General features: G+C 54.5%; 6 protein-coding genes across 6 annotated transcripts; 4 read left to right on the forward strand and 2 right to left on the reverse strand.

Annotated features, from left to right (window-relative positions):
* Positions 1–585: 585 nt before the first annotated feature.
* On the forward strand, positions 586–2,795 carry C7974DRAFT_19542 (uncharacterized protein). The gene is made up of 2 exons (XM_046136677.1): positions 586–1,247; positions 1,296–2,795. Exons 1-2 carry the CDS (start codon positions 792–794, stop codon positions 2,493–2,495), a joined length of 1,656 nt encoding a protein of 551 aa, XP_046003133.1. The 5' UTR covers positions 586–791; the 3' UTR covers positions 2,496–2,795.
* C7974DRAFT_408068 (uncharacterized protein) lies at positions 2,602–4,197 on the reverse strand (the record flags this gene model as incomplete). The annotated part of the gene is made up of 3 exons (XM_046143293.1): positions 2,602–3,361; positions 3,411–3,537; positions 3,585–4,197. 3 exons carry the CDS (start codon positions 4,195–4,197, stop codon positions 2,602–2,604), a joined length of 1,500 nt encoding a protein of 499 aa, XP_046003134.1.
* A 504-nt stretch (positions 4,198–4,701) lies between these two features.
* On the forward strand, positions 4,702–6,464 carry C7974DRAFT_383449 (FAD dependent oxidoreductase). Its single transcript, XM_046140766.1, has 3 exons — positions 4,702–5,164; positions 5,213–6,183; positions 6,231–6,464. Exons 1-3 carry the CDS (start codon positions 5,039–5,041, stop codon positions 6,421–6,423), a joined length of 1,290 nt encoding a protein of 429 aa, XP_046003135.1. The 5' UTR covers positions 4,702–5,038; the 3' UTR covers positions 6,424–6,464.
* On the reverse strand, positions 6,465–7,890 carry C7974DRAFT_383450 (isoflavone reductase family protein). The gene is made up of 2 exons (XM_046140767.1): positions 7,530–7,890; positions 6,465–7,478 (listed from the first exon to the last, which is right to left on the reverse strand). Exons 1-2 carry the CDS (start codon positions 7,557–7,559, stop codon positions 6,528–6,530), a joined length of 981 nt encoding a protein of 326 aa, XP_046003136.1. The 5' UTR covers positions 7,560–7,890; the 3' UTR covers positions 6,465–6,527.
* A 483-nt stretch (positions 7,891–8,373) lies between these two features.
* Positions 8,374–9,601, forward strand: C7974DRAFT_349234 (D-isomer specific 2-hydroxyacid dehydrogenase). Its single transcript, XM_046139428.1, has 3 exons — positions 8,374–8,866; positions 8,917–9,398; positions 9,445–9,601. Exons 1-3 carry the CDS (start codon positions 8,446–8,448, stop codon positions 9,544–9,546), a joined length of 1,005 nt encoding a protein of 334 aa, XP_046003137.1. The 5' UTR covers positions 8,374–8,445; the 3' UTR covers positions 9,547–9,601.
* A 636-nt stretch (positions 9,602–10,237) lies between these two features.
* Positions 10,238–12,370, forward strand: C7974DRAFT_19452 (MFS quinate transporter-like protein QutD). The gene is made up of 4 exons (XM_046136655.1): positions 10,238–10,478; positions 10,528–10,749; positions 10,921–11,652; positions 11,702–12,370. The coding sequence occupies exons 1-4, from the start codon at positions 10,386–10,388 to the stop codon at positions 12,269–12,271; spliced, it is 1,617 nt and encodes a 538-aa protein (XP_046003138.1). The 5' UTR covers positions 10,238–10,385; the 3' UTR covers positions 12,272–12,370.
* Positions 12,371–13,940: the final 1,570 nt, after the last annotated feature.

Genomic DNA, 13,940 nt, shown 5'->3' on the forward strand with positions numbered 1-13,940 from the left:
GTGACAGCGGGCCGTTTAGCCCCTAGTCCTTATCGAAGGCCCAGCAGCATGAAACGCCACAACGAGGTTGGCGCTGGCGTTCAATCGGATGGAAAGATCAGGAGTCGGCTTGGCCGCCTCGCCGGATAGACGCGAGACAACATCGGTGATGCTTCAGTTCGGCCAGCACGGGGATACAGCTAACCACAGGCCACCTTCTGTGTGTCAGTCGGCACCGAGGGCCTTGCAAACAATGGTAAACGCACACGCAGATATTTGTGTACATATTGTTGAGCTGCAGTTCCCAGGGTGAGCGACTACTTGTCACAATCTGGATAAGGAGCTGGAATGACAGAAACAAAGAGGCCCATGCGGCGCCAAGGAATGGGCGCTCAGATAAACACGACACCCACCTATTTCCACTGTTCGTGATTCGGATGCGTTATGTATTGCAACATCGTCAAGTGGACCATTTACAAGATGTAGGATCACATCACGTGTCAGATAGCAAGTGCGGGCCGTCGCGAAGCTGCAGGCGTTCTCAGGACTGTAGTGGCGTCATACTGAACCTCGACATCAACACCGAATATGAGCTCAACATCGATTTTTCTTGACGGCACATTCTGTGACTCGCTTTTCCTGTTTGTCCTGCAACTCGTATCCATCAGTTAAGCGACGGGCCCAGAGTATCAGTCATTGAGCATCGACAGTTGACTCATAGCCATTGCTCGCTTACCAGGTCATCAGTTGTTAACAGCAGCTTCTACTTCCCAGCAACAGTCAGCGTTCACTGAGCCACCTGGTGCACGGCCATGCCCAAGAAACACGCACCAGCCTACACGCAAGCCAAGCCGACCTACGTCCACCCATCGCTGCAAAGCTCACGAGCTTCGTCTTCGACGCCTTCAGAACCGCAGTCCATAAATCAACGCCTACAGCAGCTGCGCCGCGAGCAAACGCCGCGAGCAACGCCCGAACAAAGAGATGAGCTCACATCGGCAGTAAGCAGCCGCACTGTCCCACCAGACTTGCGGCGCATACTGCACATCCCTGAGATTAACGCTCCCAAACCAAAGCCAGGCCTGCGTTCACGTAGAGCAATTGGCGGTGCAAGGCCACCACCAGGTCCGGCAGCGCCGACTAGCTGGCTCTTGTCGAGCCGCCATGCACCAGATCACGTGCGGAAGATGAGGAGGCAGCAATCCGGCGACGAGAGGAATGCTCCAGCGTTCTGTATGCTGGCGAGAGTGACGAATGATGAAACTAAGGTGATTGATTCGCGCGCCCCTGAACGCAATTGCTAAGTGGTTCTACAGCGTCTGCCACCTGATCGAAGCCTTGCGCACCACTGCCTCCGAACATTTGCGTTGCACTGGGAGGAACTCTCCGAATTCGAACAACATTACCTTCCTACAATACCCATATCGCTGAGAGAAGCAATGCTGAGCTACATATCTGCCCATGGTGCCACATCGTGCTTGAATCTCAGGTCTTTGAGGATGTTGTTCCAGAATGAAGAAGGTACTGGCACTTCGAGTTGGGATGAAGTCCGTCTTCTGGATTTCACAGGGCTATTGTGTGTAGATCTCACCATCGGTGACGTCGGAAAGTGTCTCAAAAGACAGGCCCAACAGCTGCCGAATGTGGAGGGCTTGCAGATCACTGAAACAGCGCAGAGCAAGGGCAAAGAAAAAGCAGTGGAACTAGCCGAGACCTGGGAAGAAGAGGCTGAAGAAGCAGACAATACTCCACCTGTTTTGGCGGCTGCACTCGCAACTCCATACTTCACCAATCTCAGCAGATTGTCACTCGCACGCCCTGGCGCTTGGGCATCATGGCCGGAATTGCTCAAAATCTCACCGAATCTGAACAAGATTACCCATCTCTCGCTTGCCTACTGGCCACGGCCGTCTACCACTCCAAACGCTGCGACAACCTCGATGGTCTCGAATGTCACGACGGTGTCTCTTGGTGGTTCTCACTTCTACTCTGACCTCGACGATGATTGGCACGAAGCTACGAATATCCTACGGCGATTCTCGGTCAATACGTACTCGTTACAATGGCTCGATTTGGAAGGGTGTAGCTGGTTGAAAGCACTTAGCTGGCGCTCGGATGATCTTCTCTCCGTCTCCAGGTCAGATCATGACCCAGAAGAATGGCAATATCATACAGTATCGCCTGGCCCAGACTGGAACGATGCGTGGCGGCGAATCACGTATTTGAACTTTTTCCAGGGTTGGATACCTGCGGATGTCCAGTCGCTGCAAAATATACCAGCAGGCATGGTACCCGTGCAATTGATGCGTTGGCTACGGGAGAATAAGGACAAGAGCGATGTGAGCTGGAAACTGAACGCGCATGAAGCAGGTCACGCTGTATCTGAGTGGATCAGTCGAGAGAAGGCGGCCAGGACTGTGAAGCAAGAGATTCTCGCCGTTCGACGAGCAAAAAAAGGGGCATGGTGTAACATCGACCATGGATGGGGTAGTCCTGTTGAACCCAAAGCCTCCTAGTAGCGTTCTCAGAGTGGTAATAAGAGCAAAAAATGCTTGTACCACTTATCAAAATACTACTTGACATGGATATCTTTCAACCACGCCTAACATGTGATTTCAGCATTCACTGACACCCAAGCAGATCTGTATCAGGTGGGAAATAGGCGAGCCATGGCACACCAAGCAGTGACCAGTCAGCAGTCAGATCCACATCCAAAGATGCCTGATCGATTGTTGGCATGTGTTCTATGTCGTGTGAAGGACCGGCTTCGCTACTTTGAGACTGCGGCATCGAGTTCGCGACATCACAGACGCTGCCATCTGGTAAGGGTTGGGGAACGCTGAGCTGCAATGCGGCAGAACCTGTACTTATGTTTGCCGATGGCAAAATGTCGGCCATAGTATCGTTGGAGGCGTCGAACAGTGCCCACATCAACCGCTCGTCCGCGACTGACATAGACACGTGCCGTACGCTTCGCACGGGCACACCGCCATCGTATTCGTCGTCAACGTAATGCAAAGCCGACCTGCTACCCACTCGTGACCGCAACTCCTCCAAGACGTTGATTCTCTTCTTCACTTGGGGCCAGACCCCCGCGACACGAGTCAGATAGGCCATGCAGGTGGCCATCTTCTGTCTCGCAGAAGAGGCGCTGGAAGCATTGGAGCTCAGACTGTGCTCGATATGGATGCTTGCTGCTATGCCGACGAGATACGCCAGAAACGGGTCCAGCACGTCGAGGCGGGCAGTCTCCATATCAGTCAGGTTCCTCGTGATCCAGGATGCGTATATGAGACTGTCTTTGTGCGCTCTCTGGAGGAAGGTGAGTGGCACACGTGATCCGTGCTGTCGTGCTTTGACGAATATGATGAAGGGATGATTACTTTTGTACGTAATGAGCGAATATCCTGTGAAAGCGGGGGAAATCGTACATGCAACAATTAATAGCGGAGTGGGTGATCTGAAGAAACATCCATGTCTGAAAGTATGGTTTGGAAGCGGGGGCACTGAGGACGCGATCGACGGGACCGACAGATGCATACGTGTGTGGTTCGGAGGCTACAAGCCATCAGCGACGATTCTCGTGGCAGCACGCACACACTAACGTATCTCCAACTCGAGAAGACTGGTCAGGATCGCGGTCCTGGTTGACTTGTGATGCCAGATTGGTTTAGACTCAGTAGTCAAGCTCTCGCCAATGTACTGAATGACAAGCTCCCACATGCGCATAATCTGCGCGAATAAACCTACGATCACAAAGCTCTGTGCTGGCGATGTTGAAAGCGTAGCATCGTAGACCTCACCGCTCTGTCCAGGATGAGTCGGGCCGCCCTTATATGCCGGAAGCTTATACAGGGTATCGGGAATGGTGGAGTAGGGATTATCGCGGTTGAGCGTACATCGGTCCAGCATGAATAATGACCAGACTATTTCCTGATGCTGCCAGCGAGTAGTCCTATGCTCGACTTCATAATGGACTTTATTTAACCAGCCTCGGGCCTGAGCAAGCTTTAGACCAAGAGCTACCTGAGTCCGGGCTTTGTTCGACCTGCCTTCGGCATGGTCAACTTGTGCAAGCAGACAAAGTGCTTGGAAATATGACTCATCGAATTCGTACCGGCGGTAGGCGTCGACAAGCATGTCCCAGGAACGCTGTGATAGATTGTCCGTAGATACTGCAGATGCATGGCTAGACCGGCGCAGAGTTAAGGCGAGCATCGTGGTAAGAACGATAGGAGAAAACCGTTTAGACGATTCCCCCTGCGAGAGATAGCTCAGGAGCGGGCATGGTTGGTTGCAATAATATCTGAAATAGAGCTTGATCCCGTCGCTCACTACGTTGGCAGGCAAATCCAAGAGAGGTAAATCATTCATAGCCTGGAGATGTGGCATAGATGTCACGGTCGGGCTCTGATCAGCTTGATGAGCCAATGCTGCTATCTGCTCCAGTCGGGCTTCGATTGCACTCAGACGCTCCGAAGTCCTGTTGGGTTCTGAGGGTAAGTCGTCGTGATCTCCAGGACGTGGAACTTGCTCTTCACTCTCATCTCGCACTGCTGTTCCAGCGCTATGCGCATAGACGCACGGTTGCTTGAGTCGTTGACAAACCGAGCATATCGGCCGCTCCCCAGGGCATTTTGACTTCTTTCGACTACGTCAAACGTCAGCACAATGCTGACAAAGCTCAAGTTGGTAGGTATTGAGACCGGCAATTTCCACAGACATGTCTCGATAGCCTGCTGGGATATGGCGAGTGCCGTGTGACATCTGTACAGATAGCCATGTTGGTGCGAGGACAGTCGTCCTTACGGCAATGCGAGCGGAGCTCCGTGTTCCTGACGCCATGCGCCGGTCACGTGCTCGGTCTCCGTCTCCACTTTTCGTCATCATGACCAATCAGGTCGGATTGTCACGAATATCGACCGATATCGTCGTCGAAAGGCGTGTCCACGAATCCAATTGTAGTATCCACGAATCAAGATGTAGGCGCTTAAAGGGCATATAAGGGCAGACTTTGCCATTCAGTACGGCACTACCTATCTTCAAACTCCTCAACATCATGTCGAGATCCTTGGACGATCGGATTGTTATCATCGGAGCTGGAGTGTTTGGCCTTTCGACGGCAGTATCCCTCAGCGAACAAGGATACAAGGACATCACTGTGCTCGACCGTCATGTTCCACCAGTACGTTTGTCCTCAGCATCTAGTCCTGCGTACACTTACCCGTCCTAGGTCCCAGATGGCTCCAGCGTTGATATTTCCCGGATTATTCGATTTGACTACGGAGATCCAGCATATACTTTGATTGCGAAAGAAGCCTTTGACTCATGGGCCACCTCCACATATACATCGAACGGGATCTTCCAAAAAACTCCCCTCGTTATGGCCGCAAATACAAAGAACCTACGCGCACGATCGTGGATAGATCGGTGCATAACCCAGCTTGCAGACAAGAACCTTCCATACGAACGCTTAGATTCGGCCTCAAGCACGAAGGACTTGTTCCCAATGCTCTCTGGACCCCTGATTCAACCAGACTTGTTTGGCTACTGCAATCGCTCCGCTGGCTGGGCTGATGCGGCAAAAGGAGTCTTACACTTTCGCAATCTTTGCATCGAGAAAGGAATTTCGTTTGTCAGTGGTGCCCACGGAACTGTCACTGGCTTTGACACAGACGCCCAAGGCGAAATTGTGGCTGCACGAACAGCTAGCGGCCGTAAGGTCGAGGCTGAGCACTTTGTTCTTGCAGCTGGCGCATGGTCGAATAAGCTTGTCCCAATGTATAACTCCACGCTTGCTACCGGGCAAGTGTTAGGCTATATCAAGTTGACGCCCGAGGAGATGGTGCGTCTGAAAGACATGCCGATATATATCAACACAGAAACTGGCTGGTTTGTGTTCCCACCACACGAAGACACTGCTCTCTTGAAATGCGCAGTACATGGCTGGGGCTACACAAGGAGCGAGACTCAGGAGCCATCATCACCAATCGCTGCGCCACGCAGTGAACGAGTCAACTTTGCGCCTGCTGATGGCGTGCGGAGATTGAGGGATGGCTTGCGGGAAGTGTTCCCTGAAATTGCCGAACGCGGTTTTGATAGGACTGCGGTGTGTTGGTACAATGATACTCCAACAGGCGACTTCATCATGGACTACCACCCGGATCATCCAAACTTGTTCGTAGCGACCGGCGGTAGCGGACAGTGAGTTGACGCGCCTTACTTTCTCAGACGCCGCTAACCTAGTATAGTGCTTTTAAATTCTTGCCAGTCCTAGGCAAGTACACAGCTATGGCGTTTACTCGCTCCCTGCCAGCAGAATTGGCGCAGAAGTGGAAGTTCAGAACAGAGTACAAATCGCAGAAGGACGTGTTTGCAGGAGATGGAAGTCGAGGAGGACCTGAACGACGGGAGTTCACGAAGGAGGAAAAGGCAAGATTGTAACACGAAGCGAATGTTATGATAGTACTGTACTGTGAGACATAAGTCCGAGTAAAATGTCTTGTGTCTCGCCGATGGAAATATTGATATGTCTAACAACCGTTGGATCACACTTCACAGGCCTTGACGTTATACATGCTCTCGACAACTGGACAATCCTGTCCCCACTTTGCAATAGCTTCATCCACCGCATCCTCCACAGTCATCAAATCCACACCCACGACATCATTCTCAATCAGATGACTGAAATCGTTTCCACTATCCTCCTCATAAAACTGGTTGCTGATTGCCAACCCCTTCATAGCCTTGCCAGGCTCCCCCTTCTCTAACGCAATCCTCGAGTTCTTATTGATTTCCGCCACATCAACTTGCTCAACCGTGAACGTGGTATTTAGCATGCGCTCAAGCGTCGCAAGTAGAGACCGCTGGGTGAGTCCGGCCTCCGCAAGGGGACATATATAAATAGGGCGATTAGCCACTGCGTCCGGGTTCCGCAGCATATTCCCTGCAGCCAGCGCGATGACACGCAACGGCGTCCAGAGCAGCGGGTTGTTGCCTGTGCCGTAGATGCGCGCGCGGCGGTTTGCGATGTCGATCCCGGCGACGCCTTTCATCAGCCACATGTCGAAGAAGGGCCCGCCGTTCAGACTCGTCCAGGAGATTTTCCCGGCGGCGGCGAGCTCACTCAGCGACGCTCGGATGCGCACTTTGGACCCGATGAAGGCTTCGGGCATGCGCCGGTACTGCGGGCTGTCGACGTAGCTCACGAATTCGTTGGCGAAGTAGAATTTCACGCCGGCTGCGATGGCGGCGTCGATGATGAGTTTTGAGGGCTCATATTGGGTGGCTCCTCCGGTAATGCAGTTCACGATTGCATCTTGGCCGGTGAATGCCTCGGTGAGTGATGATAGGGAGCTGTAGTCTGTCGTTTTATGGACGATGTTGGGGCAATCGGCCGGAGTGTATGTCGAAGTTGGTCGTGTTATTGCTGTGATATTGAACTTTGGTCCGTCCTTTGCAAGTTCATTGATGATGGCGCCTCCTACATTGCCTCCTGGCTGCGTTTACTGTTGTCAGGTATGATCCAGCAGCTGGATTTTGCTACATACTCCGAGTATGGCGATATTCTTGAGCTCCATAGTGTAGGTTTTACGTTAGAATGAATATGCAGTCGCTTGTTTCGCGTTGCTGTTGTGCGTTTGAACGACTTGGAAAGCGCGTAAAAAGATGAAGGTAAATACTTATTAGAATCACTTCTACCGCATCTGCGGATATTGTTAAATATGAAGACTTCAAGGCGTGCAGTCGTCGACACAAACCACACACGTTGTGGTCTGACGCTTGCCCACACTACACTGTGTCTATACTGTAGGCACAAGGCATCGATTGCCTGGAAGCAAGGCAACGATTGCCTGAGAATGTAAGCGTCTGCCTGAAAATGCACGGACTTCAGGCGAGCTGAAGATTGCCTCAATTCGGGTTAGCCCTTCTTACGTACTCAGTCGGCAACTGAGAGGCTCTCGGCAATTGAGGACTGTGGATCAAACGCCGAAGAGACTCACTACTCATGCCATGAACATTCTCAGAGCACAAGTGACCGCACTCTGAAAGAAACACCGATTCAGATACCCGACCAGAGCATCGCCCCATCTCAACTTCGGTGCAGCTGTGCGGAATTGCATGTGCATATGACGTAAGTAATGTGTGATGGAGGGGCAGCTTTGAAGTCGCATCCGCGGGGCTATACAACAAGACGTTGAGCTCAATGGAGCAGTAAGTATCAGAGCAAGGTTCAAACATGACGCACCGTAATCAGAAGTGTTCTTGAATCAGCGCGAAAAGTTCCCATGTTGAGAAAGTCGCAACAAGCGGTATTTCGGTCCGAGCTGTACCGGGTAAACAGTTGCGTACAAGAGGAACAAGCGCCGCTGTAGTGAGGACCAGAGCTGCTCCACTTCCTGCTGCCCCTCCGAACTCTGCTTCTTGTCTTCAAATCTCATCTACTATACCACACGTCTTCACACAATGCCCGAACGTGCAGCTCTTCTTATCGGTGGCCTCGCCCATGCCAGGAAGGAGTGGCAGGATATCTCGCAGGTCGCATCTAAGCTCCACGAGTACCCCAAGGGCGATCGCGCAGAGTTCATCAAGAGGTGCAAGGACGGCGAGTACGACGGGGTGTTCGCTCTGTACCGCAGCAACGACTCCAATCCGTTGACCGGAGACTTCAACGAGGAACTCCTGGAGGTGCTGCCCAAGAGCCTCAAGTTCATCTGCCACAATGGAGCCGGATACAACAATATCGATGTAGCGGCGTGCAGCAAGAGAGGTATTCAGGTGTCTAGCACACCAATTGCGGTCAACGATGCCACCGCCGACGTTGCCATCTTCCTTATGCTGGGTGCGCTCCGCAACATCCACTCTTCTTACACGGCAGTGAGACAAGGTCTGTCAACTTCGCAGTTCGGCTGAAAGCATCCTTCTGACACAATAAAGGCAAATGGCGCGGCAACTTTGCCCTCGGTCACGACCCCAAGAACAAGACCCTCGGGATTCTGGGAATGGGCGGTATCGGCTCGGCGGTCGCAACGCGCGCGAAGGCATTCGGCATGAAGATCCAGTACCACAACCGCAGACAGCTGCCTCCTAACGAGGAGAACGGCGCGGCCTATGTCACATTCGAGGAGCTGCTCAAAACCTCAGATGTGCTGAGTCTGAATCTGGCGCTTAATCCCAAGACTACGCACATCATCGGCAAGCCGGAGTTCGACCAGATGAAGGACGGCGTCATAATCGTAAACACTGCGCGAGGAGCTCTGATCGACGAGGCAGCATTGGTGGATGCGCTGAAGAGCGGTAAGGTCTGGACTGCCGGGCTCGACGTGTTCGAGGAGGAGCCCAAGATCCATCCAGGGCTGCTAGAGTGCGAGAACGCGGTGTTACTGCCCCACGTCGGGACAGCAACATTTGAGACACAGGTTAGTGCAACTGGCAGCGAGACATGACACAGACTAACATTCGTAGCGCGACATGGAGCTGCTGGTGCTGGAGAACTTGACGTCGGCAATCAAGCACGAGAAGCTGATCACACAAGTGCCGGAGCAGAAAGACAAGGCAAACTTGTAAGGTCTTGCTAAAGCCGATATCTTAGCAAGGGCAAGCGAGTTCCATCTCATGACCATATAGATTAATGAAATATATCCCGATCTCCAACAAAAGTCCCCGCAAGTGTGTCCAGCCGAAGTGGAGAGAAATCTGGGGTCGGCGTTTGACTGATTGCGGAGAGTAGACAACTTTTTAAGCTTCCGGCAGCAGTTTGCGGCAATGTCGGCGTCTGATCTCCCGCCATCACTGGCAGACGATTTCGAACACCATCTACCGCCAGCAACTTTTCCGTCGGGGTCTGCCAGCGCGAGTCTCCGGTCAAGCGCAGCAGCGAAACCCGACACCCTCCCCCCAAGGCCGCGGAACAACAGCGCCGCAAACTCACCATGTTCGCGGCCAAGAAGCCAAGGCGACACCGCTCTCACCGAATGGACGCACCACGGCGCCCAAGCAACGCCATACGCGATCAAGCAACCCGCTGACCAGCCCCCAAGGCCTGTGCCCCCGACGTTCCTTCGCGCACAGTCGCCGCATGCCCGCTGCGCCGCCAAGCCCTGCTGCATTACCAACCCGCCCAACGAAAAAGCGCAGACACCATCTTACGATGTCGGCGTTTGCAAGTGTGAGTGGAGGAAGAACAGCAGCCGAGGGTTGCGGCTCCACCGCGAGCGACCCCACAGTGTTCCCCACGTCTCCCAGCCGGCCCCGTGGAGGTCTCTAGCGGATCGGCGTGTGCGTGCCGCCGCGATAATGATATAAATGTTGGCGGCTGCCGGGGGCTTGCTGGTCGACATCACGCTTCCTCGCGAGCCTGGACTCCTGCTCTGTGATTCCGAGTCGACAAGAAACTAGTACTCATCATGGCGAAACTCGACCTGCCCGGCGTGTGGCGCGACATCAAGCTCCACCGGCGCGCGTATCTTCTGACTGTGGTGGCGTCATTTGGCGGCATGGTGGGTGATGCGACAACGACTTGAACGTGCGTTGCTGACGGGTGTGCAGCTGTTCGGATGGGACACTGGCTTGATCGGCGGTGTTCTGACCATGGATGCGTTCCAGGAATCGTTCAATCTCGACCGCGGCAGCCCTGATTTCGCCAATTTGCAGGGCAACATTGTGTCTGTTCTCCAGGCTGGCTGCTTTTTCGGCGCCCTTACGTCGTTTTATGTTAGCGATACGTTTGGACGGAAATGGGCGCTTATCATCGCCGACCTTATCTTTTTGGTAAGTTCGTCCTGCAGGGTTGGCTACAGACGAATGTGTGATGGCGAACGGACCGGCAAGAGGCCTGTGGAGGTTGTCACGGATTCCAGCTTGGTTTACTCGCCATCGACATCTGTTTGTAGCGAATTCAGGTTTCAAGACTTTGTTGATGTGGTTGCTAACGTTGCGTAGATTGGCTCCACAATACAGACGCTCTGCGCGCTGGGAACAACAAGCCTGACGCAACTCTACATCGGACGTGTAATTGGCGGTTTCGGTGTGGGTCTCATCTCCGCTGTGGTGCCAACATACATTTCCGAGAACGCGCCCAAGGAGATCCGTGGTCGCTGTGTTGGTTGCATGCAGCTGTTCAACGTCACCGGTATCTGTCTGTCGTTCTTCGTCAACTACGGCATCAGCCTCGACATCACCGACCGCTACAACTCGGCCAAATGGCGTGTGCCCTTCGCGCTGCAGATGCTGCCCGGCGTCATCCTGCTCGTCGGCATTGTATTCATGAACGAGAGTCCGCGATGGCTCGTCGAGAAGAACCGCATCGCGGAGGCTGCGACAGCGCTTGCACATGTCCGCGGCAAGCCTACAGACGACGCTGAAGTAGTCCAGGAGCTGGACGACATCATTGCCGATTTCAACGGCCACGAGAAGATGCCTATGGTTGCACAGCTCAAGTCGGCGTGCTCCAGCAGGAAGATGTTTTACCGCTCTTCTTTTGCAGTTATCCTCATGTTCTGGCAGCAGTGGACGGGCACGAACAGTATTAACTACTACGCCCCGCAGATCTTCCAGCAGATCGGCCTTACGGGCCCCTCAGCGGGCCTATTCGCCACTGGAGTCTATGGAATCGTCAAAATCGTCGTCACAGCCATTGGCCTGATGGCTTTTACCGAGCAGCTCGGACGCAAGGTATGTTGGACCCACTTGGATTGCCGTTGAACGTGCTGACATGTCATAGTGGTCGCTCCTGATCGGGTCTGCAGGCCAGGCGTTCGCCATGTTCTACATCGGCATCAACCAAGCAGTGCACCCACCGACCGGCGGCGCGCTGGACGGCAACTCCATCTTCGCCATCATCTGCGTGTATCTGTTCGTCGTGTTCTACTCGTTCGGTTGGGGGCCGATCCCGTTCGTGCTCTCATCCGAGTGCGCGCCCAACCACGTCCGCTCCCTCATCATGGCCCTCGCACTGATGACCCAATGGCTGTTTAACTTTGTAATTGCCAAACTCACTCCTATCATGCTCGCGGACATTACCTACGGTACTTTCTTGTTGTTTGGAGCGTCCTGCATCATCATGGGTGTCTACACGATCTTCTGCGTCCCCGAGACCAAGGGCGTGCCGCTCGAGTCCATCCACCTCCTGTTCGAAGACAACATCATCGCAGGCTGCATCAAGGACACGTTCCCTGCCACGTCGCGCGCAAAGCAGATTAAGAACACGCATTACGCGGATGAGGCGGAGGAGATTGACGGCGGCGCGCCCAAGAAGCACAGGCGGAGCGTCGAGCACGTCGAGACTGCGTAAGCGAGCAGCGGGCGGACGAGACTGCACGGAGCAGCAGGGCTATTTAGTTGCTAGATTGAATCGATCGATTTGCATGAGGCATGGATACTGCACCCGGCACGTGACCATCTGGATGACCCCGGCCATCTGTGTGACTATCTACCAGGCGGAACGCAACAGCAGGCAAGAAGAAATAGTTATTTCAATGGTGTTATTTCCATGCTAGACCACATGCGCAAGGACGGAGTGTTTCAGTGCGCAGTCTTCTGCCGTTTCCTGGCTGCGATGAGCATCGGTAGACACCACATGCTTGACCAGCTACGTGCAAAAACCATCATCAGGAGAGAAGAAAATCATTTCAACTCACTAGACCACAGGCGCTTGGCCGGAGTGATTTAGTAGTTAATCAGCGATTCAGCGCTGCGATGAGCATGGTGTGGATCCCGCAATGTGCCATGTGGTAGGGCGGCCGTGCCTACCGTAGAACATTGTAGTGCACACCCAAACACCACGCTCCCCCGTCTCAGCAGACGCCCAAAACGGACTCCGGCAAGAACCTTCTAGTCAGTACGCTCGGGACTCGTAAGAGGCAACACGCCGCCTCACGATGCAAGCAACACGAGGAAAAAAGCGAAGATCGCGCGCCGGCGCGGGGCGCTCGAAGCAGCAAGACGCGATATACCGGACTATGAATGGCAGCGATACCCAGGATCAGCAGCGGCGCGCATTTCCTTGCGCACGGCAGCCGTCAGACCTCAGACCACGTCCGCGGCGGCGCCCACTTTTGCTGCCCCCGCCGCACGCAAGGCAGCGTGTCAGGCTCGCCGCGCGGGTCTGCCCCAGAGCTGATCTCTGACGGTCTACCTACCTGTCCAGCGCGGCGTACAGCAGCGGGCTGCATGGACAAATGTCAAACGAGTGTGCGGCGGTGGAGCTGTGCGGCCCGAATGGGCGGTTGGGCTCGCGAGGATCAACCCTGCCCAATGGGTGCTTGGGCGCAGAGAAGAGGTGAGTTTGGTTCGATGCGCGGCGGGTGGGGCGACGTTGTGCTGGCTGCGAGGAGCTGGCTGCGAGGAGCTGGCGGGGCGAGTCGCGGTGAGCTGGTGCGCGGGCAGGTGAGCAGCAGGAGGTGGTGCGGTGGAGGCGGTGGGTGGCTATGTATGTACGATGATACTGCAGTACATGTGCTAGCTGTGATGCTGCTGAGCAGTATAGTGCTAGTCTGATACTACAGGACGTAGTGCTGCTACAGTAGTTTGATACTGCAGGACGTAGTGCTAGTTCTGATCCTACAGTACACTGTGCACCAGCGCGCTAGGCAAGATTCAAGAGGCATGTGCGCTGGGCCACTACTGGGTGGCAGCGGCAGGCTGCGTCGGAGGCCAGGGTGGCGTGCACTGCCGGCTGGGCTGGCTATGTCATGGCGCCGATCGCCTGTCATGCTGGCCCGCGGTCATGCTCGCCCGTTGAAAGGGCGGCAGTAGTCTAGGCAGCCTGCCGACGCGGCCTCGCGACCCTGTGAGCTTGCGACCCTGCGAGCCTTTGACTGTGCTGTCTGTTTGCCTGCCCTGTCCAGTTCCCAGCCCGCCTGCCTCGCTGCCCCTGTGCGCTCTGCCCCTCGCCCGCCGCCCGAGAACCTGTTCGGTTGCCGTCCGAGCGCCGCTACCCGCGCCCACGACATCACCGCGCC

Source organism: Boeremia exigua (assembly GCF_020726555.1).
Source record: "Boeremia exigua strain MPI-SDFR-AT-0100 chromosome Unknown C7974scaffold_1, whole genome shotgun sequence".
Classification (NCBI taxonomy): Eukaryota; Fungi; Ascomycota; class Dothideomycetes; order Pleosporales; family Didymellaceae; genus Boeremia; species Boeremia exigua.

Bases quoted from the DNA above. Each gene is read 5' to 3' on its own strand.
- C7974DRAFT_383449 (XM_046140766.1), top strand. From the start codon at position 5,039: ATGTCGAGATCCTTGGACGATCGGATTGTTATCATCGGAGCTGGAGTG. The intron at 5,165-5,212 runs GTACGTTTGTCC...TACCCGTCCTAG, and splicing joins TCGACCGTCATGTTCCACCA to GTCCCAGATGGCTCCAGCGT. The intron at 6,184-6,230 runs GTGAGTTGACGC...AACCTAGTATAG, and splicing joins GCGACCGGCGGTAGCGGACA to TGCTTTTAAATTCTTGCCAG.
- C7974DRAFT_19542 (XM_046136677.1), top strand. From the start codon at position 792: ATGCCCAAGAAACACGCACCAGCCTACACGCAAGCCAAGCCGACCTAC. The intron at 1,248-1,295 runs GTGATTGATTCG...GTGGTTCTACAG, and splicing joins TGACGAATGATGAAACTAAG to CGTCTGCCACCTGATCGAAG.
- C7974DRAFT_383450 (XM_046140767.1), bottom strand. From the start codon at position 7,559: ATGGAGCTCAAGAATATCGCCATACTCGGA. The intron at 7,479-7,529 runs GTATGTAGCAAA...CAGTAAACGCAG, and splicing joins AGAATATCGCCATACTCGGA to CCAGGAGGCAATGTAGGAGG.
- C7974DRAFT_19452 (XM_046136655.1), top strand. From the start codon at position 10,386: ATGGCGAAACTCGACCTGCCCGGCGTGTGGCGCGACATCAAGCTCCAC. The intron at 10,479-10,527 runs GTGGGTGATGCG...ACGGGTGTGCAG, and splicing joins TGGCGTCATTTGGCGGCATG to CTGTTCGGATGGGACACTGG. The intron at 10,750-10,920 runs GTAAGTTCGTCC...AACGTTGCGTAG, and splicing joins TCGCCGACCTTATCTTTTTG to ATTGGCTCCACAATACAGAC.
- C7974DRAFT_349234 (XM_046139428.1), top strand. From the start codon at position 8,446: ATGCCCGAACGTGCAGCTCTTCTTATCGGTGGCCTCGCCCATGCCAGG. The intron at 8,867-8,916 runs GTCTGTCAACTT...GACACAATAAAG, and splicing joins TTACACGGCAGTGAGACAAG to GCAAATGGCGCGGCAACTTT. The intron at 9,399-9,444 runs GTTAGTGCAACT...TAACATTCGTAG, and splicing joins CAGCAACATTTGAGACACAG to CGCGACATGGAGCTGCTGGT.